At 39.1% G+C, this 27758-nt stretch overlaps 1 protein-coding gene across 1 annotated transcript in view; it reads left to right on the top strand.

Moving 5' to 3' along the window:
* The window catches only part of LOC143020638 (nucleolar pre-ribosomal-associated protein 1), a 138582-nt gene that overhangs the window by 32863 nt on the left and 77961 nt on the right, over positions 1-27758 (top strand). Inside the window, exon 6 of the mRNA XM_076177136.1 lies at positions 21414-22040. Within this exon, the coding sequence (XP_076033251.1) occupies positions 21414-22040 (627 nt within the window). The remainder of the gene's footprint in view (positions 1-21413; positions 22041-27758) is intronic.

Here is a 27758-nt window from a genome sequence, read left to right as displayed (position 1 = left end):
ACTGGGAATGGAGATGTGGGTCTTTTGTAAATGCAAATGGGCCTGGTAGTGAGAAGAATGTAGAGGAAAGGGAGCCTTTTTGAACAGATTTAAATGAGTGTATAGATAATTTTGGGAGGAGTCTCAATGTAGTGGTATTGGGAGATTTCACTGCTAGAGTAGGAGATGAACCAATAGATGGAGTAGTTGGGAAGTGTGGAGTGCCAGGTAAAGAAAAAAAGAGAAGCAAAAAAGGTAAAGGAGGCAAAAAGGAGAGTGGATGTAAAATGGGGTGGAGTATGACAGAAGATTTTGAAAGCACTAAAAATATGTTTTGGAAGGAAATCAAGGTAGGAAAGGAAGGTGAGTCAAGTAGAGAAGAAAAGATAAAAGGTGCAGATGGACAGCTCCTAATGGAAGAGAAGGAGGTGAGGGGAAGATGGATGGAGTATTTTAGAGAGCTGTTGAATGTGGAGGAGGATTGGGAGGGATTGGTGGTAGCAGTGGGAGGCGCTAAGAAAAAGACGGTGCTGGGAGGGGAAAATAGAGGAGAAATAAAAAAAGGTGAAGTGCAAATAGAGAGTTGTGATAGCAAATACAGTGTTTCGGAAGAAAGTCAAGCATAAGTACACATGGGAGAGGGTGGTGGAGGGAAGGGTGGTAGATAGAGCGCTAATGGATTATGTAGTGGTAAATAGGATTATGATAGGAAGAGTTAAGGATGTACATGTGCTAAGGGGAGAGGGTGGGGGAATATCAGATCATTTTTTGGTTTACAAAGGATTACAAAGGCGGAGCATGCCGACAGGAGACCTTTTGATCCATATCTAGGTCGGATGAAAAAAAAAAAAAAATCATATTAATAATAAATTAAAACTATAATAATGTAAAAATAACAAATAAAATACATAAAGAAATGCATAGGTATAGTTGAATAACAAACAAAAAGGTAAATAGTAAATGATTATAAATTGACATATAACTAATAATAAATCAGACAGACAAATTATAACAAAACAAAAACAAATAATATAACATAAATTATAATCATTACAGCATCTTACTTAGGTATTTATCTAAATGATTCTTAAAGCTTCGAACTGAACTACATTGCACTACCTGTGCAGGAAGTTTATTCCATTCATTAACTACACGGTTGGCAAAGTTGTTTCTACCTACTTCCAAATTGAATCTATTTCCGGACAGTTTGAGACCATTGTTTCTTGTCTGATTCTCATTCAATGTGAAAATTTGGTCACTTTTGATGTTGTCAATTCCCTTTAAAATCTTAAAGACCTGTATCAAGTCACCTCTGAGTCTACGCTTTTTTAGGGAAAACAGATTCATGTGCTTAAGTCGATTTTCGTATGATTTATTTTTGATATTTGGAATCAGTTTTGTGGCTCGCCGTTGTACTTTTTCCAGTCTGTCAATGTCTTTAATGAGATTCGGTGACCATACGGAAACAGCATATTCCAAATGTGGACGAACTAACGATTTATATAGCTTGTTAATGAGTGATGGACTTTTGAAATCAAAAGATCGCGCAATCAATCCCAGAATCTTATTTGCTTTCTCAGAGGCTGAAATACACTGCTTGGATGATTTGAGGTCGTTACTGATAATTACGCCGAGATCTTTTTCACTATCCACTTTTGTTAACGAATTTCCAAATAACTTGTAATCGTACTTACTGTTATTTTTACCTATGTGCATTACCTTGCATTTACTTGTGTTAAATTTCATTAGCCACTTTTCAGACCATTGCTGTAATTTATCTAAATCTTCTTGAATATGTAATTGGTTTGAGTGATCATTTGCCACTCCGCACAGTTTTGTATCATCAGCAAATTTGGAAACAGTAGATTTTAGTCCATGGTCTATAACATTTATATATACTATGAATAGAAGTGGCCCAAGAACGGAACCCTGAGGAACTCCACTTGCAACACTTTTCCATCCAGAAGTTTTTCCATTTAAAACAACTCTCTGTTTTCGACCTTTCAACCAATTACTAGTCCAACCTAATAGGCTACCACTTATTCCATGCAAAGCTAATTTAGTAAGTAGTCTTTCGTGTGGGACGGTATCAAAAGCTTTTGCAAAGTCTAGATATATTAAATCTATATTGTTTCTTTTGTCATAATTAGAGATAACTGTGTTGTAGAATTCGAGTAAGTTAGTCACGCAAGAACGTTTCCGTCTGAAACCATGCTGGCTATCATTTATCAAACGGTTACTTTCTAAATGATATTCGATATCATCTCTGATGATAGTTTCCATTATTTTTCCTACGATCGAAGTCAAACTTATAGGCCTATAGTTATTTGGTTTCTTTTTGTCACCTTTTTTGAATATGGGAGTAACGTTAGCTAGCTTCCATTCTCTTGGGACATCTCCGGATATGATGGATTTCTTGAAAATAATTTCTAATGGAACAACAATCTCATTTTTCATTTCCTTTCAGATTCTTGGATGCCAACCGTCAGGCCCTGGTGTTTTATTAACTTTGAGTTTGTCTATACACCTTTTAATTTTTTCTTTTGTTATATTTACCGTAGTGAGTAAGTTTACCCCAGACTTTTCACAGGTTTCAGTTTGGAATTCACTTTGAGGTGTTTCGTTTACGAATACCGAGCTAAAATAATTGTTTAAGATATTACACATTCCTTCATTTGAATATTCAAGTTGACCGTCAGCAGATAATAGTGGACCAATGTGATTCCTAACAACCTTTTTATCTCTAATGTAACTATAGAATTCTTTGGGATTCTCTTTGGATTTATCAGCGATGTTCATTTCGTATTGTCGTTTTCTTTTTCTTATTGTCTTTTTTAAATCTCTCTGTATTGATACATAACTTTCATAGTCATTAGATGCACCCGAGCACTTATATTTCTTATAAGCCTGTCTCTTTTTAGCAATACTTTTTTCAGTTTCTTTGTCGAGCCACTTTGGGCGAGCCTGATTTGGGGGACGTCTGTCCTTAAAAGGAATGTAAGTTTGAATCATCTTAGTGAGCGTATTTTGAAATATTTCCCACATCTGATCTACAGGCCTTTCGTTTAATTTTGCCTCCCAATCTGTAAGCTGAAGCTCCTGACGTAGTTCTATGAACTGAGCTTTACTGAAATCGGGTATTTTAGAAGCACAAGTATCTATTCTAAAATTGTTTAGGAGTTTGAATCTGACTAAATTGTGATCGCTATTTGCAACGGTAAGTTGCAAAGGTAAGTTGAGAGTGGAGGATAGATGGAGAAAGAGGAAAGGGACAAAAGGTAGGGAGGTTCTTAGAGTGAACTCCTTGAATGAAAAGGAAAAGGAGAAGGAGTACGGAAAGAAGCTGAAGGAGGAGTGGGAGGGAGTAAAGGATGGAGTAGAGATGGGTGTGGAGGAGGAATGGGGATGGTTCAAGGAGGGAGTCATAAAGTGTGCAAGGATGGTGTGTGGAACAAGAAGGACAGGGGAAAATAGAAGAAAGGGTAGTGAATGGTGGGATGAGGAAACAAAGAAGGTTGTAGAAGAGAAGAAGGGAGCATTCACAGATTGGTTACAAAATAGGACGAGGGAGTCATATGAGAGGTACAAAGAAAAGAAAAGAGAAGTAAAGCAAAAGGTAAAGGTTGCAAAGAGGAGAGCAGATGTGAAATGGGGTAAGAGTATGACAGAAAATTTTGAAAGTAATAAAAAGATGTTTTGGAAAGAAATTAAGAGAGGAAGAGGAGGCGAATCAAGTAGGGAAGAAAAGGTAAAAGGTGCAGATGGAGAGATGATAATGGAAGAGAAGGCAGTAAGGGGAAGATGGGCAGAATATTTTAGGGAGTTGCTAAATGTGAAGGAGGATAGGGAAGGAAAGATAGCTGCAGTGGGAAATGCGAAGAAAAGAGAGTGATGAGTGAGGAGAATGGAGGAGAAATAAGGAAGGATGAAGTGAAGGCAGTTGTTAAGATGATGAAAGCAGGTAAGGCACCTGGTCTGGATGGATGCCATGCAGAATGTCTGAAAAAGGGAGGTCAAGTGATGGACTGGTTGGTGAGGTTATTTAATGTTTGCTGGAGAGAGGGTAGATTGCCGGAGGACTGGAGGAGTGCCTGTATAGTTCCTCTTTACAAGGGAAAAGGGGACAAGTGTGAATGTAGTAGTTTCAGAGGGATTAGCTTGTTAAGTGTAGTTGGGAAGGCTTATGGGAGGATCTTGATTGAGAGGATTAGGAGAGGAACAGAAGGAGTAATTGGTGAGGAACAGTGTGGATCTAGGACAGGTAGAGGTTGTGTAGATCAGATCTTTGTGGTAAGACAGATATGTGAGAAAGCTATAGGAAAGGGGAAGGATGTTTTTTGGGCTTTTATGGATCTGGAAAAGGCGTATGATAGGGTAGACGGAAAGGCATTGTGGGAGGTTATGCAGATATATGGGATAGGAGGAAAGCTTTTGGAAGCTGTCAAGAGTTTTTATGAGAGTAGTAGAGCTTGTGTCAGGATTGGAAATGGAGAGAGTGAGTGGTTTGAGTTGAAGGTGGGACTTCGTCAAGGATGCGTTATGTCGCCCTGGCTGTTCAACTTATACATGGATGGGGTGGTGTGAGAGGTGAATGCAAGGGTAGTGGGTCAGGGATTGGAGATGGTTAAAGAAAATGGAGAAAAGTGGGAGGTGAGCCAGCTGTTGTTTGCGGACGACACTGCGCTTGTGGCAGGATCGGAGGAGGGATTGAGGAAGCTGGTGGGAGAGTTTGGGAGAGTATGTGATAGAAGAAAGCTAAAGATAAATGTGGGTAAAAGTAAGGTGATGAGATGTACAAGGGGTGAAAGTGGTAGTAGACTGGAAGTGAACATTAAGGGAGAGTGACTGGAGGAAGTGGATAGTTTTAGATACTTGGGTGCAAGTGTAGCAGGAAAAGGTGGAGTGAAGGTGGAGGTAGAATGTAGATTGAAAGAAGCGAGTAAATGCCTTGGTGGATTAAAGAGTATAATGAGGAATAGACATTTGGGAATGGATGCGAAGAGGAGACTGTATGAAGGAGTGATTGTGCCAACAGCACTGTATGGGGCAGAAACGTGGAACATAAGAGAAGAAGAGAGAAGGAGTTTGAATGTGTTTGAGATGAGGTGTCTGAGAAGTATGGTGGGGGTTACTAGGCTGGATAGAGTGAGAAATGAGGAGGTGAGGAGGAGAACAGGGATGAAAAAGGAGCTGGGAGATAGGGTTGATGAAAGAATATTAGGATGGTTTGGACACATAGAAAGAATGAGTGAAGAAAGACTAGTAAAAGAGGTATGGAAGGCAGATGTGGAGGGAGTGAACATGAGGGGATGTCCTAGGATGAGGTGGATGGATGGGGTGAAGGGGGCTTTGGGGAAGAGGGGAATGTCTGTTGAGGAAGGAAGGGAGAGGACGGAAGACAGGTGAGTGGAGAATGGTTGTATATGGATGATGTTGTGATTGCATGAGGAGGAATGGGCGGGGGGGTGGGGGGTGAGGTAGTATGTGTGAGCAAATTTTGATGCAGCCCAAAGGGATTTCTCCCCGTCTTCTCCTTATATGCAAGGGGGGACAGAGAGGGGGGGTCGCCGATTGAATGAAGCGGCCTTGCTGTGGATGTGCTGTGTCTTGCGACACTGCTTCTGACCCAGGGCGGTGGGCAAGGTGCAGGGATGACCCGTCATCCAGGAGGTGCTCAGATGGGTGGGAGGGGTGTGGAGTGTATTTAGGGATGAAATGGGTGGGAGTGTTTTTATGCCTTTCCCTTTTTGGCTACCTCCCTTGAAAGGGGGAAAAAGCCTTGGTATATGTATGTATGTATGTATGTATGCAAATAGCTCTGAAAATGATGAAAACAGGTAAGGCTGGATTAGATGGGTGTCATGTGGAGTGTCTAAAGAAAGGTACAATAGTAATGGACAGGCTAGTGAGGTTTAATGCGTCTCTAAGGGAGGGTAGAGTGCCAAAGGATTAGAGGAGTGCCTGTATGTTTCTGCTTTACAAGGGAAAAATGGGACGTGTGGGTGTAGTAGTTTCAGAGGGATCAGTTTGTGGAGTGTAGTTGGAAAGGCTTGTGGGAGGGTTTTAATTGAGAGGATTAGGAGAGGAAGATGGAGTTATTGGTGAGGAACAGTGTAGATTTAGAAAAGGTAGGAGTTGCATGGATCAGATTTTTGTGAGAAGGCAGATATGTGAGAAAACTTTAGGAAAAGGTTGGGATGTTTTTAGGGCCTTTATGGATTTGGAAAAGGCTTACGACAGGATAGGCAGGAAGGGACTCTGTGAGGTTTTGCAGATATATGGGATTGGGGAAAGGTGTTAAGGGCACTCAGGAGATTTCATGAGAGTAGTATAGCCTGTGTTAGATTGGGAAATGGAGAGAGTGAGTGATTTGAGGTAAAGGTAGGACTATATCATGGATGTTTCATGTTGCTGTGGCTGTTCATTGTGTACATGGATGGGGCAATGTGGAAGGTGGGGGCAAGGGTAATGGGAGGGGACTGGAGATGGAGAAAAGTGGGAGGTAAGCCAATTGTTGTTTGCTGATGACACTGCTCTTGTGGCAGGCTCAGAGGAGGAATTAAGAGAGTTAGTGATTGAGTTTGGGAAGATATGCAATAGGAGAAAGTTGAAGATAATGGGTAAAAGCAAGGTGATGAGATATAAGGGTAAAAGATGACAGTAAGTTTAAAAGTATAGAAGCTTTAGGTATTTGGGATCACATGTGACAGGAAAGGGAGGAGTGGAGTTAAATTGTACAATGAGAGAAGCAAGTAAATGCCTTGGGGCATTAAAAAGTGTCATGAGAAATAGGCATCTGGGAATGGATGCAAAGAGGAGATTGGATGAAGGAGTGGTTGTGCTGACAGTTTTGTATTGGGCAGAGATTTGGAACGTAAGAGAGGCAGAAAGGTAAAGTTTATGTGTTTGAGATGAAATATCTAAGAAGTATGATAGGGGTTACAAGGTTGGATAAAATGAGAAACAAGGTGAGGAGGAAAGTGGGAGTAGAAAAGGAGATGGCAGATAGGGCTGATGAGAGGGTATTGAGATTATTTGGACACATGAAAAGAATGAATGTACAAAAATTAGTAAAAGAGGTGTGGAAGGCAAAAGTGGAGGGAGTGAACTTGAGATGACAACTGAGGATGAGATGGATCGGGAGAAAGGGGCATTGAGCATGAGGGGAATGTCTGTTGAGCAAGAAAGGGAGAAAGGAAGAGATAGGGATGAGTGGAGAGTGACTGTATATAGATGATACTGTTATGCAAGGAAGGGAGGGGCAGGGTATGAGGGGATAGGGGATGCTTATGTGTGAATGATATTTTGACGCAGAACCCGAAGGGATTTCTCCCCAGCTTCTCTCTGCATGAGGGGATGGAGAGTAGGGGTTCCTGATTAAGTGAAGCTGCCTTGCTGGGGATGTACTGTGTCTTGCTATATTACTTCTGATCCAGGGCAGTGGGTGGGATACAGTGATAACCCAACATCCATAAGGAGCTAAGATGAGAGTGAGGAAAGGGGGAAAAGCTCCTGGTATGTAGATATAAATAGATGTTTCTGTGTTTTACAAGGTAGTAGAGCTTGTGTTAGGATTAGAAATGGAGAGAGTGAGGGGTTTAAGGTAAAGGTGGGGCTGCATCTGGACTATGTCATTTCACAACAGCTGTTCAATGTGTGCATGGATGGGGTTGTACAGTAGGTAAATATGAGGGTGATGGGAAAGGGATTGGAGATATTTAGAAACAGTGGAGGTGAGCCAGTTGCTTGTGGATAACACAGCACTTGTGGCAGGGTCAGAGGATGGATTAAGGCAGTAATGGATTTTGGAAAGGTATGTAACTGTAGAAAGTTTAAAGTAAATATGGGTTAAAATAAGGTGATCAGATGTAAAAGTGGAAAGGTGTGGCAGTGAGCTGGAAGTAAGTCTTAAAGGAGGGAGGTTGGAGGAAGTGAATAGTTTCAAGTATTTAGGGTCACATGGGGTAGGAAATGGAGAAGAGGTGGTGGAGGTGAACTTTAGAGAGAGAGAGGCTAGTAAATGTCTCGGGGGATTGAAAAGTGCCATTAAAAATAGGTATCTGGTAATGGATGCAAAGAGAAGCTTATATGAAGGGATGATTGTGGCAACAACTCTGTATGGAGTAAAGACTTAGAGTTTAAGACAGAAAGAAGTTTAAATGTATTTACCCAATTGTATCTTACGGGAAGGGGAGCTACACTCGTGGTATCCCGTCTTTGTATCTCGCTGTGTCTAGTTTGCTCTTAAATTTGTGTATAGTTTTTGCACACACCATTGTTTGTCCAGTTTGTTCCAGACATCCACCACTCTATGTGGAAAGCTATTTTTTTTTTTTTTTTCAGTTCTCTTCTATAACTGTCCTTTTTGAGTTTCTTTTCATGTCCCCTTGTATTTATTTGATCTCAATTTAGTAAGACTTCTCTGTCAAGGACTTCCATGCCTTTCGTGATTCTATAGATGGTTAGCAAGTCACCTCTTTCTCTTCTTTGTTCCAGAGTTGGTAATTTCAGTTTTGACAATCTCTCATATGACAGTTTTGAAAGTGTTGGGGCCATTTTCGTAGTTGCTCTCTGGATTCTTTAAATTTTCTTTATATTCTTTTTGGTACTTGATGACCATAGTGTTGCAGCATACTCCAGTCAAGGCCTTATCAGTGTGACTAATATTTTCTTCACCATTTCTTTGTCCAAGTAGGTAAAAGCCACCTTTAATGATCTTAGCAAGTTGTAGCATTCTCTGACAATTTTGTTTATCTGTTTATCAGGGACATGTCATTTGTGATGATTACTTCCAGGTCTTTTTAAGATCGCACTTTCTTTACTTCCTTTATGATGATATGGTTTAACGTCACAAACTCCCCCCTACCAGAAGGCTAGGGCGGTGCCCCTCACAGAGGGTTTTGTAGCGTGGAATTTAATGAACCATGCCCTTGGTTCAACTTCACCAGTGGCAGGATTCGAACCTCCATCCCCTTGACCTTCGCCACAAGTAATGACGCCCTAACCTGCTCAGCCAGCGAGCTTCCTTTGTACCAATTTTATATTGTCCTGATATTCTTGTTATTACTTTTTCCAAATTCCATTATGCTACATTTCATGATGTTTAAGTCTACTTCCCACCTCTGACTCCATTTCCAAACCTTGTTTGGGTCTGTCTCAAGCAATTCACAGTCCTTTTCAGTATTCACTTTCCTCAGCAATTTAGCGTCATCTACAAAGGAGCTCATGTAACATTCCACATCTTCATCCATGTCATTCACATAAATAGCAAACATTATTGGAGCAAATACTCCGTGTGGAACTCCACTAATCACCTCTTCCCAAGTTGAACTCTTTTCTCTGAGCACTACCCTCATTTTCCTTTCATGCAAGAAATCCTTCATTCAGTTCAGCAATTTACCTTGTATCCCTTCTATGGTATCTATATATTTTTTTTTATCAATTTTTATGTGGTACTTTGTTGAAGGCTTTTTGTAAGTATAAGAATGCACAGTTGGCCCATCTGTCCCTTTCTTGTATTATATCTATTAGTCTCGAGTAGAAACAGATCAAATTTGTAGCAAATGATCTTTCCTGTCTAAATCTATATTGTCTTGGATTTGGTATATTGTTTTCTTCCAGATGTTTTATCCATCTATTCTTAAAAAAAATTTCACAGATTATGGCTACAGTGCTTGTAGGGGAAACAGGTCTGTAATTTGTTGGTACAATATTAAAAAATTTCCAGTCCATTAGTATTTTTCCTTCTTTGAGTGAGCAAGTTATTGTATATTTTACCCATTAGTTCTTCTTTACATTCTTTAGTATCCAATTTGCAATTCTGTCTGGTCTGTGTGATTTCCTGATGTCAAGGTTCGTTAATTGATCCATTATTTCTTTTTGTGTTATTATTTCCCTCATGGGCAGTGGTCCCACATCACCCCCTTCATCCCAATGCTGTACATTTTCTCTAGTGAAAACTGATTGGAAGTGATTGTTCATGACTTCAGCCATTTCTAAAGCGTCTGTGTATTCTATATTTCCATGACATTGTTTCACCATTTCCCATTTACTTTTAAGTTTACCATTCACATATCTATAGAATAGCTTAGGTTGTTCTTTACATTTTTCTCTTGTCTTTTTCATAGTTTATTTTTTCCTCTCTGCGCACTTTTATGTTTATATATTCCTTCCTTTGGTTGATATATATTTGCCACTTCCAGGTTTTTTACCTTTTCTCCATCTTTTCCAAGCTTTATCTCTTCTATCTTTCTCCTCACTGTACCTTCTGTTAAACTAGCACTTGATATACACCTTTTCCTGTTTCTGTTTTGGTATGTATTTATCCATTCCCTCGTAATAAAATTCCATCAAAATCATCCATGTTTCTTCTACTTGTGTCTCTTCATTGTAGACTTTTTCCCAATTTGCATTTTGAAAAAAATTCTTAAGTTTCTCAAAGTCCATTTTGTTTTACATCAGTTTTCCTTTTCAGTATTTCTCGTTTCTCTATATACATTTCCTCCTTTAGTTCAAACTATTAATATATGATCACTTTTCCCAAATGATGTCATGTATTTAATTTTATCCATAATTTCAGGTTCTGACGTAAATATTAAATCTAGTCTCAACAGGTCTTCATTACTTCCATATCTGGTATTTTCTTTTACCCATTGTGTCATTGTATGTTCTATAGTCAGGTAATACATTTCCCCTTAGATTCTTTCCACCTTTCACTGTCATCTCTTCCCAACAGATTTCTTTGAATTGTGGTGACAAAATTAAAAGGTCCACTACCACCAAATACTGTTGGACAAGGTTTATATAATCACTGGATTAAAAATAGAAACAGGTTGGAGTCATGTATTTGACGAAGAAAGGCTTAAATGTGACAAAGATAACAGAAGGAAAATTAAGAGAAATTTATTATGATAAAAGTTGAAAATAATGACATGAAAAATAGAAAATTTGTAGTGATATATGTGCTCCCCAAAACATATTGTTGGAAAGAGAGTGACCGTTCCAAAATGTTAGAAGACATAAGGCATGCATTAAATGAAATACTGAATGGAGGAAACTTAGTAATTATGGGTGACTTTAACATTAGAAATATGTTGGGAGATGATAGTGAAAGGTGGAGAGAACCTTTGGGGAAATATACTACTGGACATGACCATTGAATACACAATGACTCAATGGGTAAAAGAGAATACCAGATATAGAAATAATGGAGAACTGTTGAGACTAAATTGAATATTTACATCAGAGCCTGAAATTGTAGATGAAATAGAATACAAGACACCAATTGGGAAGAGTGACCACATACTAATTGAGCCAGGATTAAAAGAGGAAGTTTATTTGGGAAGAAATGAGAAACACAGAAAAGGAAGACTAATGTCTAACAAAACAGATTTTGAGAAACTCAAAAAGTGAGTTGGGAAAATTTAATGAAGAAATGCATGGAAGAGAAATAGATGATATTAAAATAAATGTATAATGAAGGAGTGGATAAATACATACCAAAACATAAACAGGAAAATGTGTACATTAAGTGCTGGTACAACAAAAAATGTTGTGAGGCAAAAGATAGAAGAGACAAAGCTTGGAGAAGATGGAAAAAAAGGTAAGTGGCAAATGTATATCAAACTAAGAAATGAATATGTAAAAATATGCAGGGAAGAAAAAAGAAACTATGAAGACATAATAGACAAATGTAAGGATCAACCTAAATTATTCTATATATATGTAAATGGTAAATTAAGAAATAAACAGGATATAGTGAAACTACATCAAGGGAATACAGAATATATAGAAATGGCTGAAATTATGAACAAACATTTCAAATCTATATTCACAAATGAAAATACACACAATTGGGATGAAGGAAAGGAAGAATGATTCCCCCTCCCCCCAATGAAAGAAATAATTGTGACACAGAAAGAAATAATGGACCAAATAGTAAACCTTGATGTCAGAAAATCACACGGCCTGGACGGGATTGCAAACTGGAAATGTATTGATGAACTAAAGGACAAAATATATAAGACAATAGATTGCTCACTCAAAGATGGAAAGGTACCACAAGACTGGAAAAATGCCAATATTGTGCCAGTATATAAAGGGGAGACAAAGAAGACCCAACAAACTATAGACCAGTCTCCCTTACAAGCACAATAGCTAAAATGTGTGAAAAAGTCATCAAAAGTAGATGGACTAAACATCTAGAAGAAAACAATATACTGAATCCAATACAATTTGGATGTAGACAAGGAAGATCATGTGCTACAAACTTGATTTGTTTTTATTAAAGGTTAATAGATATAATATAAGAAAGGGACAGATGGGCAGATTGTGTTTTCCTGGATTTACAAAAGGCATTTGATAAAGTACCACACAAAAAGCTATTAAGATAACTCAAAACAACATGTGTACAAGGAAAATTATTTAAATGAATGGAAGATTTCTTGCATGAGAGAAAAATGAGGGTGGTACTTAGAGATAAAAACTTGACCAGGGAAGAAATGATAAGTGGAGTTCAGTATTAGCTCCAACAATGTTTGCTATATAAATGACATGGATGAAGGTGTGGAATGTTATATGAACTTCTTTGCAGACCGCAAAATTACTAAAGAAAGTAAGTACAGAAAAAAACTACGAATCACTACAGACCTGGACAATGTCTGGAAATGGAGCCAAAAGTGGGAAGTGAACCTCAACATTAAGAAATGTAGTATAATAGAGTTTGGAGAAAGTTAAAAAAAAAAAAAAGAATATCAGGACAAAATGAAATCAGTACAAAGGAAGTAAAGAAAGTTAGCTCTGAAAAGGACCTAGGAGTAATTATCACCAAAGACATGTCACCAGACAAGCATATAAACAAAATAGAGAAACCTACAATTTACTAAGATCAATAAAGGTGGCTTTTAATCACACAGAACACTTCTCATAACACAACATTAGTAAAGCTTTTGATGCCATCCCCTGTCACAATCTCTCAAACAAAATATACAACACAGACCTATGCACAATAATACTTAAAGATGGCTGGAAAATTATCTGGCATGTAGAAATATGTGTCATATAATAGCCAAGCCTTGGATACCAAAAACTAAGAATGGAGTACCACAGGGCTCAGTTCTATCCCCCACACTCTTACCGTATATACTTGTGCATAGGTCACACCAGTGGATAGGTCGCACCGCTAGTTTGTGATTGTCAAAGTGGTTATTTGCGGTTGACCCGTGGATAGGTTGCACTATAATCTGGTGATTTACAAGGCCCATTCTAACATAAAGATGGTCAAATATTTACCTTTATTTCAAAACTTTACTCACAAAATTTTAATATCAGAACACATGTAGATTGTCCGACTGTCACGCGTGCACATAATGCAAATTTACATAAACAGCGGTTGCATTTCTAAAACTATAATTGTAAATAAATGCACTTGCATAAAGAATGTTATAGTCAACTTGACAAAAAAAGAAAAAAAATAGTTTAACTGTCAACTGGACACTATACAACAGTATAGAAGAAAATGTTACCGTACTTTAGTAAAAGTGTTTATTCATTTAGCTTATACCCTGGTACTTCATCAGGACTGTATCCTTCAAGTTATTTTTCACTGTCACCATCACTGTCAAATCTGGAAAATTCTTTTCACTGTCATCACTTTTAAACAATCTTATAATTTTTTATCAATTAACACATCATCATTGGTCATTTCATAGTAGTCATTCAGCTCATCATCACTTATGTTAGGTTCATCTTCATCCTCATTTGTGCTTGTAGTTGAAGCTACCAAATCCTCACTTAATATCTCATCTGTGCTTGAAGTTGAAGCAACCAAATCCTCATATAACATGTCTTCACTTCCATCCATGGCATTTGAGATGCAACATTTTTTGAATGACTCGATAATTAGTTCTTTAGGAATATTGCCACAGGCTTCTCTCACCCATTCTACAATTAAACTCAATCCAGGTCTTTTCAGTGCACCACCTTTAGTAAATTCCTTTTCACCAGATATCCAAGGTGTCCACAATTTCCGAATGTAAGTCATGAAAGGTTTATTTACTGAAATGTCAAGTGGTTGCAGAACAGAAGTGCAACCACCCGGAATGACTGCTTGCCTTGTGCTGTATTCCTTCTTCCTTCAGCTTAACTTTGACAGACTCACAGCAGTGTGACTTAAACATGTCCCCAGACTAGAAGACTTCTGGGTTTGAGCAAGGCCCCTGGCCTTTTCATCCACACTTCATCCAACCAAACTTTTGTTAGGTTTTCATCCATCCATCCCTTAGGATGTACTTTCACAATTACATCTGGTGGAAAAGACTCCTTTGGCATATTCTTCCTTTTGAAGATAACCATTGGACGAAGCTTTTTTCCATCAGCTTGGCAGGCTAGCACAATAGTAAAATGCTGCTTTTCATGTCCTGTAGTTTTTACTGTAACAGTTTTACTTCCCACTCTGTCTATAGTAGTGTTTCCCGGCATATCAAAATACATGGGAGTTTCATCCATGTTTCCAATATTTCCTAGGGAAAAATCAAACATTTTATGCTCCTTCAGAACAAATTTTGCAAAATTATGAACTTTTTGTTCAATGTCTTTTGGCAGTTTTTGAGCAATATGAATTTTCTGCCATAGTGTCAATCCAAATCTATTCATGAACTTTGTACACCACCTTGCTGAAGATTGAAATTGTGTAAAATTATATTTTGGTGCTAGCTGAAGGGCTTTGGTTCTTATTGAAAGTCTAGTCACAATAAGGCCATTATTTCTAAGGTCTACAACCCAATCAAACAATTCTTTTTCAAGACTTTGGTATGGAGGTTCTGAAAACCTTGCTGCTCTCTTGGATTTTGGCATTTCTTTAAGCTAATCTTTCTGCTTTCGCCATCCCCTCATTACCTTTTTCGAAACTCCAAATTCCCGTTCTGCAGATCTGTTGGCATGTTCTGCGTAATCCACCACTTTCAGCTTAAAACCTACTTCAGAGCTCTTTCTCTTACTACTCATGATTAGGGTTTACAGTTATTAGTCCTAAAACTCCGTGCAATCTACCGTAGATCTAACAGTACAGTAGGCCTAATGGAAGTTCATGAAAATAATAATTTTTTATTACGAAAATCATAAGTTTAAGTTACATAATGAGGTGTTATGTTATACTATGAAAACATAATTTGTGCACATATCATAGAAATGCAGCCATGAGTGAAACAGGTGATGTACAGTAATGTACGGTAAACAAAGGGTCAAGGTTGCATTGCTTAAAACACTATAAAACATATGAAAGAGTTGGAAAAGAGAATATTTTACAATTTTATTGTAATTGATATATGATTTTCTAGCAGCAATAGTTCAGTTTAAAGCAGCGAGTCAGTAGGAACCTTTGATATATTTTATGCATACAAAAGGCTTGAAAAGCTTTCCGATGCATGTTGTGTGAACACCATTGAAATTCCGTGTCACTGTCACATTGAAATTGCCAATTGTTGCAACTTCGGTGACAGAGTAGTACTGTCCCTCATTAATGCCGAGTGGATAGGTTGCACCCCTGATTTTGGCAAAATATTTAGTTAAGAAAAGTGTGACCTATACATGCACAATATACCCACACCCGACATCTCAGATATACAAATGTCATCTTATGCAGATGGCATAACAATTACATGCGCACACCATAATGCAGAGAAAGCCACAGAAATACTACAACCATACCTCAATATGCTCAACACAATTTCACTACAAATAGACTCAAAATAGACACAACCAAATCTACATCCACACTTCTTATCAATTGGACAGCAGAATATAAATACATACCATGCCTATTTTATCAACAACACCTGCACCATGTACACTTGCACCCAAGTTTCTTGGCAAAACACATGATGCATCCATGTCATTCAAACAACACATCACAGACATAAGGACAAAATGCACACCTAGGTTTAATGCACTTACATCAATTGCAGGAACAACATTTGACAAAACAAGACACTATTACTACAATATACAAAATGTGCATATGCTCAATGATCAATTATGTGAACCCTGCATGGGCCCCTAATCTAAAGCACACCACAAGATCCTACAGACCATACAAAACAAAACCCTAAAGACAATTACAGGCTGCCCAAACACAACATTGTTTGGAATAGTCCTCACTCTGGTCCTCAATCCCATCCTCACCTCTTCTTGGATGTCTCACAACCTTATTGACCCCCAAGTGGTCCCATGAGACACATTTGCATCTACCCAGCTGCAATGTGACTCGAGCTTCTTTGAAGCCCAGTGGTGCCAGGATCAGCCAGCCATGGCTGGCCTGCACCTTGGCCAGCCATGTGATGATGAACACTGGATTCATTGAGGAACGCATACCCTCTGTCTTTGTGAGTCACCAGCATCAAGTGTTTTACCTCCGACATCCCTCATAGCACACATTTGCCAATTAGGAGCACAGGTCATGACATGCTCGTTTATATAAGGGGTGGACCAACACCAAAGAAGCTGATTGCCTCAGAGCTTCATATGTGAGCCTGGCTCACAGCTCCTGCTTTCTCACCCCACCCCCACACCTTGCTCCCTCACAAGCAGATCGCCCGGGGACACAACTTGAAACACAGTCATCACCTCCCTCGCTTTCTTCCCCCCCCCCCTACACTGATGTCCAACATTCATTGTTGAATAAAACCAACTCTCCATCAGAGTTAGCCTTCAACCAGCCTAACATTGGGCTGCCCAACCTGAGGCAAAATTACCAGCCTAACTGGCTGCCCAACATGGGGTAGACTACCAGCCTAACATTGGATGTCCAACAAGGGGCAGACTACCAATCTAACACCTACAGACCATTACTCCATGAAATGAAAGTCCTCGAAGTCAAGTATCACCTTGAGATGACAGGCACACAAACAACTGCTGCAGCCTCCTCAAACACGGCACACTTACTACACTACATAGCAGAACATCCACATGCCAAGAAACATCAGAACAGCACCCAAATACCTATATCATACACAAATACTCTCTTCTCTTCCTCCACAACCACAAGACACCAGCCTCCAGAGGCATATCATATCGCTCACTGCTCCATTAACAAACTGAAAGACAATATATTGCTGTTTGCCAGACCCTCTGATATCCATACCTCTGAATCCTCTCCCCTCTGAAAGGACAGAGTCCACCTGACCAGGTTGCAGTGTGGCCACCATCTAACCCATCTAAGCTACCAGAAGAGGCTGGATGACCACATTGCAGATAACTGTCTAGGATGCAACACTTCATCCTATACTATACAACACATTATGGAAGACAGCATTGTACACTATAAAGAATTTGTGGGGAAAACCCTGTTCCAGCCATGGCATTCCTCAGGGAGGTGGGACTGCTCAGCCATTCAGTCTAGGGAACAACAAGAACAACAACATATGTTCAGGAAATATAATGAATTCAATATACAATAGAACCTTATTTCTTGACCTCAATCAGTATGAGAAAATTGTTCCAGAACTGATTTGGTCAAGGACCAAAACAAGATCTGCTTGATACAGCTGTATCAGGGTGATATTTTTCCACAAACCTCTGAATTTTGCCAACAACACCCTCCACCCCCCACCCCCGAGTTGGTCAAGAACCAATTTGTTTGTCTTATGAGACATTTGAGAACCAAGGTTCTATTGTGTTTACTGTAACCTAACATTAGATTCAATCGATTGTGAAAAATGGTTCTTGATGTGCCATGATTAGATAGTGGAAGATGCAACTTATTTTGAGTTACTGGATTTTGACTATTGCTTCTAAAATTCATTAAATGGAAGTCAGTTAAATCAAGGACTGAGTGCACTTTGACCTAAGCAACCCCCTTATAGTGTGGAAAAGGCCTTTTGTTATGTATGTTTGATACAAAATTGATAATAATAGAGTGGAAATTGGAAAACAACAGCATTTGCATGTATTTTAAGCAAATAATTTATTTTGAAGATTTGAAAGATAGTAAGATATATGTACATACAAATACCAAAGGCTTTTTCCTCCTTACAAGGGAGGTAGCCAAAAAACAAAGGCATAGAAAACACTCCCACCCATTCCATCCCCTACACACTCCACCTCCCTCCACCCTCTTCCTTCCCTCTTATCTTGGCACCTCCTGGATGATGGGTCATCCCTGCATATTGTCCACTGCAAAATACAGCACATCCACAGCAAGGCCGCTTCATTAAATTGACAACTCCCCTCTCCGTCCCCTCATGCAGAAAGGGAGAAGACGGGGAGAAATCCCTTTGGGCTGCGTCAATTTATTTCTCATAATACTCCCTCACCCACAATCCTCTGCACACTCCCCCTCATGGATCACAGCATCATCTTCTATCCTCTCCCATCCTTCCTCAACAGACATTCCCCTCTTTCCCAATGCCCCTTTCACCCCATCCATCTCATCCTAGGTCACCCCCTCATGTTCACTCCTTCCACCTCTGCCTTCCACACCTCTTTTTCTAGTCTTTCTTCATTCATTCTTTCCATGTGGCCAAACCATCCCAATACTCTTTCATCAACCCTATCTCCCAGCTCCCTTTCCACCCCAGTTCCCCTCCTCACCTCATTTCTCACTCTATCCAGCCTAGTAACCCCTATCATAATTCTCAAGCACCTCACCTCAAATATATTCAAATTCATCCTCTCTTCCTTATGTTCCATGTTTCTGCCTTGTACAGTACTGTTGGCACAATCACTCCTTCATACAATCTCCTCTCAGCATCCATTCCCAAATGTTTATTCCTCATTACACTTTTTATCCCCAATCTTTTTATCTCTCAATCTACATTGTACCTCTACCTACACTCCCTTTCCTGCCACATTCGCACCCATGTATCTAAAACTATCCAGTTCCTCCAGTCTCTCTCCCTTAATACTCACTTCCATTCTGCTACCATTTTCACCCCTTGTACATCTCATCACCTTACTTTTACCCACATTTATCTTCAACTTCTTTCACACACCTTCCCAAACTCTGTCACTAACTTCCTCAATCCCTCCTCTGATCCTGCTACAAGCACAGTTTCATCAAGAAACAACTGATTTATCTCCCACTTTTCTCTATTTTCTTTAACCATCTCCAATCCTTGACCCACCACCCTTGCATTTACCTCTCTCACCACCCAATCCATGTATATATTGAACAGCCAGGGTGACTTAACACATCCCTGATGAAGCCCCACCTTTACCTCAAACCACTCTCTTCATTTCTAATCCTAACACAAGCTCTACTACTCTCATAAAAACTCTTGACTGCTCTTAACAGCTTTCCTCCTATCCCATATATCTGCAATATCTCCCACAGTGCCTTCCTGTCTACCCTGTCATAAGCCTTTTCCAGATCCATAAAAGCCCAAAATACTGTATATCCTTACCTTTTCCTATAGCTCTCTCACATATCTATCTTTCCACAAAAATCTGATCTACACAACCCCTACCTGTCCTAAACCCACGCTGTTCCTCACCAATTACTCCCTCTGTTCCTCTCCTAATCTTCTCAATCAAGACCCTCCCATAAGCCTTCTCAACTACACTTAACAAGCTGATCCCTCTGAAACTACTACACTCAAACTTATCCCCTTTTCCTCCAGTCCTCTGGCACTCTACCCTCTCTTAAACAAACATTAAATAACCTCACCAGCCAGTCCACCATCACTGTACCTCCTTTTTTTTTAAGACATTCTGCATGACATCCATCCAACCCAGGTGGCTTACCTACTGTCATCATCTTAACAGCTGCCTTCACTTTATCTTTCTTTATTTCTCCTCCATTTTCCTCACTCACCATGGTCATTTTCTTAGCACTTCCCACTGCAACTACCTTTTCCTCCCTATCCTCCTTCACATTTAGTAACTCCCTAAAATACTCTACCCACCTTCCTCTCACTGCCTTCTCTTCCATTATTATCTCTCCATCTGCACCTTTTACCTCTTCTTCTCTACTTGATTTGCCGCCTCTTCTTCCCTTAATTTCTTTCCAATTTTTTTTTTTATTTCGAAATTTTCTGTCATACTCTTACCCCATTACACATCTGCTCTCCTCTTTGCCTCCTTTATCTTATGCTTTACTTCTCTTCTCTTTACTTTGTACCTCTCATATGATTTCCTTGCCCTAAATTGTAACCAATCTATGAAAGCCTACTTCCTCTCTTCTACACCCTTCTTTGCTTCTTCATCTCACCACTCGCTACCCTTCCTTCTATTTCCTTCTGTGCTCCTTGTTCCACACACCATCTTTGCATGCCTTATGACTCCCTCCTTGAACCATCCCCATTCCTCCTCAACTCCTAGTTCTACTCTATCCTTCATATTGCACTGATGAAGGATAGAGTAGAACTTGAGAGGCACACAAACACTTGAGAGGCACACAAACACTTGCTGCAGCCACCACAAACACATCACACCCGCTACACTACATAGCAGAACACCCACACACACCAAGAAACATTAAAACTACACCCAAAGACCTTTATTACGCACAGATACTCTCTTCTCTTCCTCCACAACCACCAAATACCAGCCTCCGGAAACATATTCATAATCATATCACTCACCGCTCCATTAACACACTGAAAGACAACACACTGCTGCATGCCAGACCCCCTGATATCCACCCTTCTGAATCCTCTCTCCCACGAAAGGACAGAGTCCACTTGGCCAGACTGCGATGCGGTCACCACCCAGCACTTCTAAGCTACCAGAAGAGGCTGGACGACCGTGTTGTGAACAGCTGCCCAGGATGTAACACTTCACCCCATACCATACAACACATAATGGAAGACTGCATTATACACAATCATGCACGCAAACAACACAACATACACTCTATAAAGGATTTGTGGGAAAACCCAGTTTCGGCTGTGGCCTTCCTTGGGGAGACGGGACTGCTCGGACAGACAGTCTAGGGAACGACAACAACAACAACAACTCTATCCTTCACTCCCTCCCGCTTCTCTCTCAGCTTCTTATATTCCTTCTCCTTTTTTTTCTAATTTCAGCAGTACACTCTAAGTACCTCCCTACCTTCTGCCCTTTTCCTGTTTCTCCACCTATCCTCCACTCTCAACTTACCATCCACCAAAAAATGATCTGATATTCCCCCACTCTCTCCCCTTAGAACATGTAGGTACATCCATAACTTTTCCTACTATACTTCTGGTTACCACTATATACTGTAGTCTATTAACACTCTATCTACCACCCTTCCATCCACCACCCTCTCCCATGTATACTTATGCTTGACTTTCTTCCTAAACACTGTATGTATGCATATATATATATATATATATATATGTATATATATATATATATATATATATATATATATGTATATATATATATATATGTATATTTATTTATTTTATTTATTTATTTATTTATTTACTTATTTATTTATTTATTTATTTTTTCAGACAAGGTAAAGCAACTTTTGCGTTGCTCACCACCGAGCTCAGACTTTTGTCTCAGGCTACTTCAGATTTGCCCAGGTTATCTGCCTTCTTTCTTTAAATATTTCAAGAAGCATTCACCAAAACTACCCAGAGAACTTCCTGTGTTGTTGGAGATGATTAGATTGGAAGAAAAACTCGAGGAAGAGAAAAAGGTAACAGAGAAGGCAGTTATGAATGGGGAGGCAGAAAAAAACCTGGAGAAAGAAGCCTCAGAAGAGTGTTATAGTGGATTAGCGAAACCCATGAAGAAAGAGAGGAAATGTCAAGAAGGAAAAGAAGTCTGCAATGGTGATGTAGTAGACCATTTAATTCCAATGGAACTGGATGAAAAATGTGTTGAAGGGACTAATGTCCATGAAAAAGGAAGTTCTGATTTAAGAGAGAAGGCAGCCCACATGAAGGGTGGTGAGGCAGAAAATGTAAAGACTTGTATAGGAGAGAAGAGAGATTGTGTTACCTCTGTGAAAATCTTTGAGATCTTGGGTAAATGTAAAGACAATGTCCTGGCCTGGATAACCATGGAGGAGTGTGATGGATCTCCAGAATATCCTCAGTTACTGAAGCTCCTGTTGCATTATGATGTGTTCTGTGAGTATGCTATACTGAATTTTTTCTTGTTAGTAAAGCCCTATTTATGAGATACTGCTGTATTTCAGTAAATAGATAATTAAAAGAATAACAAATCATATGATTATCTTGGAATTTAATTTTGCAAGTGTGGGAAGGGACAAGGACAATTTTTTCAGCCATGTAGTGCTGGGATGGAAGAGTCCTTTCTAATAGAAGGATGTGACCATTAAATACTATATGATATTTCATTGATTTATGGTTGTCTGGAGTGAACAGTGGTGAAGGTGATATATGGGAGAATTCTAATATATTATTTCCGAGTTATTTATTTATTATTATTATTTTTATTTTTTTTAATTTCTTTAAGTAAGTTTGGGCATTGCTAACAGCTTTTATGTACTCTATAGTTGCTATGTTAGCTTCTTATTGTCAGGCCATCTGCAAAAATGGGCACTTTCATGTTATGCAATGAATCTAGTGTTGGGAAACTTGTGAAAAGGTTGAATAATGCAGGTGATTATTACTAAATGGGGGATTTCAGTGAACAGATAGTCTCATAAATATGGTTGTTTTGGGTTCTTCTGTGCTGCCAGCTAAGAAACTCATTAACCACATCTTGTAATTTTTTTCATGTCTGTCTACGTGATCTTCTTGCCTTATTTATGTCTCATGCCACCATAACTGCTCTTTCTGGTGTTTTTTCATGTTAAATCCTTTCAGTATTTGTTGTGTATTTACCTAATTGTATTATACGGGAAGGGAGCTATGCTCATGGAGACCTGTCTTTGTATCTTTCAGCATCAGGTTTTTTCTTAAAATCTTGAATAGTGTTTGCATGCACTGTTTCTTTATCTAAATGATTCCAGGTGTCCAGCACTCTGTGGGGGAAGCCTTGTTTTTTTTTTTTTTTTTTTTTTTTTTTTTTTTTTTTTTTGTCATTCTGCATGACACCCATTCAACCCAGGTGCCTTAACCTCCTCTCATAATCTTAACAACTGCCTTCACCTCATCTCTCCTTATTTCTTCACCATTTTCCTCACTCATTACTGTCATTTTCTTAGAGCTTCCCACTACAACTACCTTTCCCTCCCTATTGTTCTTCACATATATGTATGATGTAGTACTATTATTATTATTATTATTATTATTATTATTATTATTATTATTATTATTATTATTTTCTTCCTGGAGTGGTGTGTTTAAAATTCTTTGGAGAAGTGTTTGTTGATTATATTGTATTGCATTTTTCTTGATGGTACTTTGTCTTGGGTTGCACCAACTGTTTCATGGGTGGAGGAGTGGTTTTAATTTTGAGTTTTTGGTGTGTTTTTTTTATTCTCCATATTTTTTCCATGTATTTGCTTTCATATTTTTTTATTTCTGTTGTTTATTTGATTTGTGGTGTCATTGATTGCTGTAGTTGTTTTTCTTGATCTGCTAATTGAAAGACTAATAGTTGAAAAAACATAACTTATCTCCCAACTTTCCCAAACCAAAGATTTTTCAAGAGACTCCACCAGCACACTTCTCACAAACATCACACAAGTGCTGGAGGGATTCAACAAGAAAACTCCTACAGAAAGAATGGTTATGGCACCAACAGACATAAACAAGCCATTTGATAAAGTTCACAGACACTGTCAAAAGAGGTCATAAAGATGAATATTCACAATAGTGACAAGAAATGGCTAACTTCTTAGCTGGCAGACAGTGAACCCAAGACAACCAAATTTCTAGGACTAAAATACTACAATAGAATTCCCCAAAAGAGCAATAGTCTTACCTACATTATTCAACCTCTTCACAAGTGGTCTCCCAACACTAGATCCAGAACATAACAGCAAAGCACTTACATGTACAAATTACCTGATGTTAATGCAGCATAGCAACTACAAAATAGCTGCAAGAAACACCCAAACTTAATTAGGCAAACCAGATCAATGGCAAAGAAATAACTGAATAGAGAGCTTCCCTTAGACATTATCAGTAACATTACTTACACCAGACAATCATGAATCAAAGAAATATTTGAGAGCAGAGCTAAATGGTCAGTCCCTCCTATTGGAGAAGAGTCCAGAAATCTTGGGCCTCATTTCATGATACATGACTATCATCCCACATATCAAAGCTCTGACAGTGAAAATTAGGAAGAAAGTAAGCATTAAAATCAGTCACTGGTGTGGGTTTTGGACAGCAGAAAGAAACTTGTATCACAGTCTATGAATAGGTCTTGAAAACCACTTTTGACTGCCACTACAGTATACAAACAACATATATGCACAGTGATTAATTATGTGAGCCCTGCCTTTGTCCTAAACCCCACTGAGACATACCACAACACCCTGCAGACTATACAGAACAAAGCCCTAAAGATAATTACAGGCTGCATAAATACAACTCCTATAGACTATCTACACCATGAAATGAAAATCCTCATCAAGGATCACTTGGCGTGACAGGCACACAAACACTTATTGTAGCTTCCACAAACACAGCACTCTCACTACACTACAAGCCAGAACACCCACACATTTCAAGAAACATCAAAACAACACACAAATACATATATCATACACAAATACTCTCTTCTCTTCCTCCATAACCACCAGACACCTGCTCACCACTCCATCAACAGACTGAAAAACCACATACTATTGCATACCTGACCCCCTGTTATCCATCCCTCAGAATTCTCTCCCCCAAGAGGACAGGCTGAAGTGCATCCAACATCTAGCACTTCTTAATTTCTAGAGGCAGCTGGATGACCATATTGCAGATAACTGTCCAGGATGCAACACTGTACCTCATACTATACTTACATTATGGAAGACTACATTGTATGCAATTACATACACCAACAACACAACATATACTCTATAAAGAATTTGTGGGAAAACCCCATTCCAACCAAGGTGTTCCACAAGGAGATGGGTCTTTGGGAATGACAGTGGAAACAACAACAGCACTTCCACAGCATTTTTCCCAATAACAAGCCTTGATGTCAGGAAATTGCATGGCCCAGATGGAATTCCAAACTAGATACTAAAAGAGTGTAAAGAAGAATTGGTAGGCAAAGTATACAATATAAGTTGTTCACTTAAGGAAGGAAAAATACCAGAAGACTAGAAAAAGGCCAACATCGTACCAATATATAAAGAAGGTAACAAGGAAGACCCAGTAAATTATAGACTGGTTTTCCTTACAAGTACTGTAACCAAAATTTGTGAAAAAGTTATCAAAAGTAGATGGACAAACCATCTGGAAGAGAACAACATACTAAACCCGAGACAGTTTGGATTCAGACAGGGAAGATTATGTGCCACAAATCTGATCTGCCTCTACTGAAGATGATTAGATATAATACTGGAAAGGGACGGATGAGCTGATTCTGCTTTCCTAGATCTACAAAAAGCTTTTGATAAAGTGCCACATAGAAGACTATTAGGAAAACTGAAAACCATAGAAGGAGTACAAGGTAAACTACTGGATTAGATGAAGGATTTCCTGTATGGAAGAAGAACGAGAGTAGTGCTCGGAGATAAAAATTTCTTCTTGGGAAGAGTTGATTAGTGGAGTTCCACAATGATTGGTACTGGCTCCACTAATGATTGCTATTTATGTGAGTGACATGGACAAGGGTGTGGACAGTTACACGAACTTCTTCGTTTATGATGCAAAATATTTGAAAAAAGTGAGCACAGAAATAGACTGTGAGTCACTGCAGAGTGATATGGCGAGTGAATGTGTCACTGTGTTCAGCGCCGAAGAGGTACAATCTCTACTTAGTAGAATTGAAGCCTTGGAGGATGCTGTTAAGTGCCTTAAAGAGGAGAATCGATTTCTCCGCTCGAAGGCCCATAATACGGAAGACAAAATTAGCGATGAGCATGGATGGAATACGGTGAGAAATAAGATGCGGAAAAGTGGAAAAAAGTCCTCACCAGCCCCACTGAAATGCAAAAACTCGTTTCAAGTGCTGGCGAATCTGCAGGAAGAAGGAACTAATGAAATCCAAGAGAAGAAGGAAAGGGCAGACGCTGGATCCCTGCCCACAGGTAAGATTTTGGTAGTAGGAGACAGTCAAGTGAGGTATTTAGACAGGGTTTTCTGCGACAAAGATAGGAAACATAGGACACAGGTGTGTTTCCCTGGCGCGGGCATAGGAGATGTTAGAGATAGGATTGAAGAGTGTCTAGTAGGGGAAGGTAAGGACCCAGTAGTTTGCTTAAGTGCCGGAGGAAATGATATAGGTAAGTTAGGGAGTGAGGAATTATTTGCGCGGTACTGGGATGCGCTAGACAAGATCAGAAATACGGGAGGTGTTCCTGTAGTATGTGGAATCCTTCCGAGGCATAGAGTTGGAGGCATGTGGCATTCCAGGGCTATTGCAATGAATTGCAGGCTGGCAAAACATTGTAAGGCCAATGGATGGGCATTTGTCGACAACTGGGACCGCTTTTATGGTAAGAATCACCTATACACAAGGGACGGAGTGCACTTGTCTCCCAGAGGATTTCGGCTCCTTGCTGAATCCCTTGAGCGAGAAGTAGGCATCCTACAGGGTTTTTTCGGGTAGATTATGTGGGAGTAGGGGGGGTAGTATCGGAATATAGTTTAGGCAATAGAAACAACTTAGAGGACTGTGTAAAAGATCACCAAAGCAGGTGGAGGGAAGATAAACTTAAAGTTTACTATACAAATAGCTGGAGCATAATTAACAAAATTGATTTGCTGCGAGGTAAAGCATGCGTAGAAAATTTTGATATTATAGCTATTACTGAATCCTGGATCAACATGGCTGATAAACATTTCCTTCCGGAAATCGAAATAGAAGGATATAAGTTTCTTCATAAGGATAGGGTCGGCAGGAATGGGGGAGGTGTAGCACTTTTTGTTAAAAATACATTAAACTGTATTATCAACAATTTGATTAAGGAAGAGGACTGTACGGAATCTATTTGGGTAGAGATTATAGGCAAGAATAAGAAAGTTATTATTGGCGTCTTGTATAGACCTCCTAACCTCAGTATTGAGCAGACTGATTCCCTGATTCATGAAATTCACAGAGCGTCCCAGTACAAAAACATTGTAATCATGGGAGATTTTAACTATAGAAACATTGACTGGGAAACTTTAATAGGAGATCATGAAGCGAAGAAATTCCTAGATGTGGTGCAGGATAATTTCCTAAAACAAATGATTACCGATCCTACGAGGGAACAAAATACCCTGGACTTAATTCTAACAAATAATGAGCAAATTAGCAGCGTAATAGTGGGAGATAGTCTAGGCTTTAGCGATCATCAAGAAATAAGATCTAATGTTATTTGGGAAAAAATCAAAAGTATGAATAACGTTCAAGTACCAGACTTCAGGAAAGCAAACTTTGACAATATAAAAACCTATTTGAAATTGAATATGAAAAGCCAGGCGGACGTTTCAGACATTCTTGATTCTCGTTGCGGGGCTGGTAGTCAGGTGTGGGTCATGGAGGGTAATATGCATACCTCAGGTCAGGTCTGGGTCAAGGAGGGTAATATGCATACCTTAGGTCAGGTCAATTGGGGGCAAGGGCCCAACAGTCAGGTCAGTAATTTAAATGAAATGTATAACAATCTAACTGATCTAATTATTAATGCACAAAATACATTTATCCCCCTAAAGTCAATACGGAAAAATAGTAATACTCCCAAATGGATGACGGACAGATTGAAACATGAGATCGGAATGAAAAGA

The sequence above is a fragment of the Oratosquilla oratoria genome, chromosome 40 (assembly GCF_046742065.1).
Source record: "Oratosquilla oratoria isolate Oo_2021 chromosome 40, ASM4674206v1, whole genome shotgun sequence".
NCBI classification, from domain to species: Eukaryota; Metazoa; Arthropoda; class Malacostraca; order Stomatopoda; family Squillidae; genus Oratosquilla; species Oratosquilla oratoria.
Note: the sequence above shows the minus strand (reverse complement) of the source record. Positions and strands in the feature narration are given on the sequence as shown.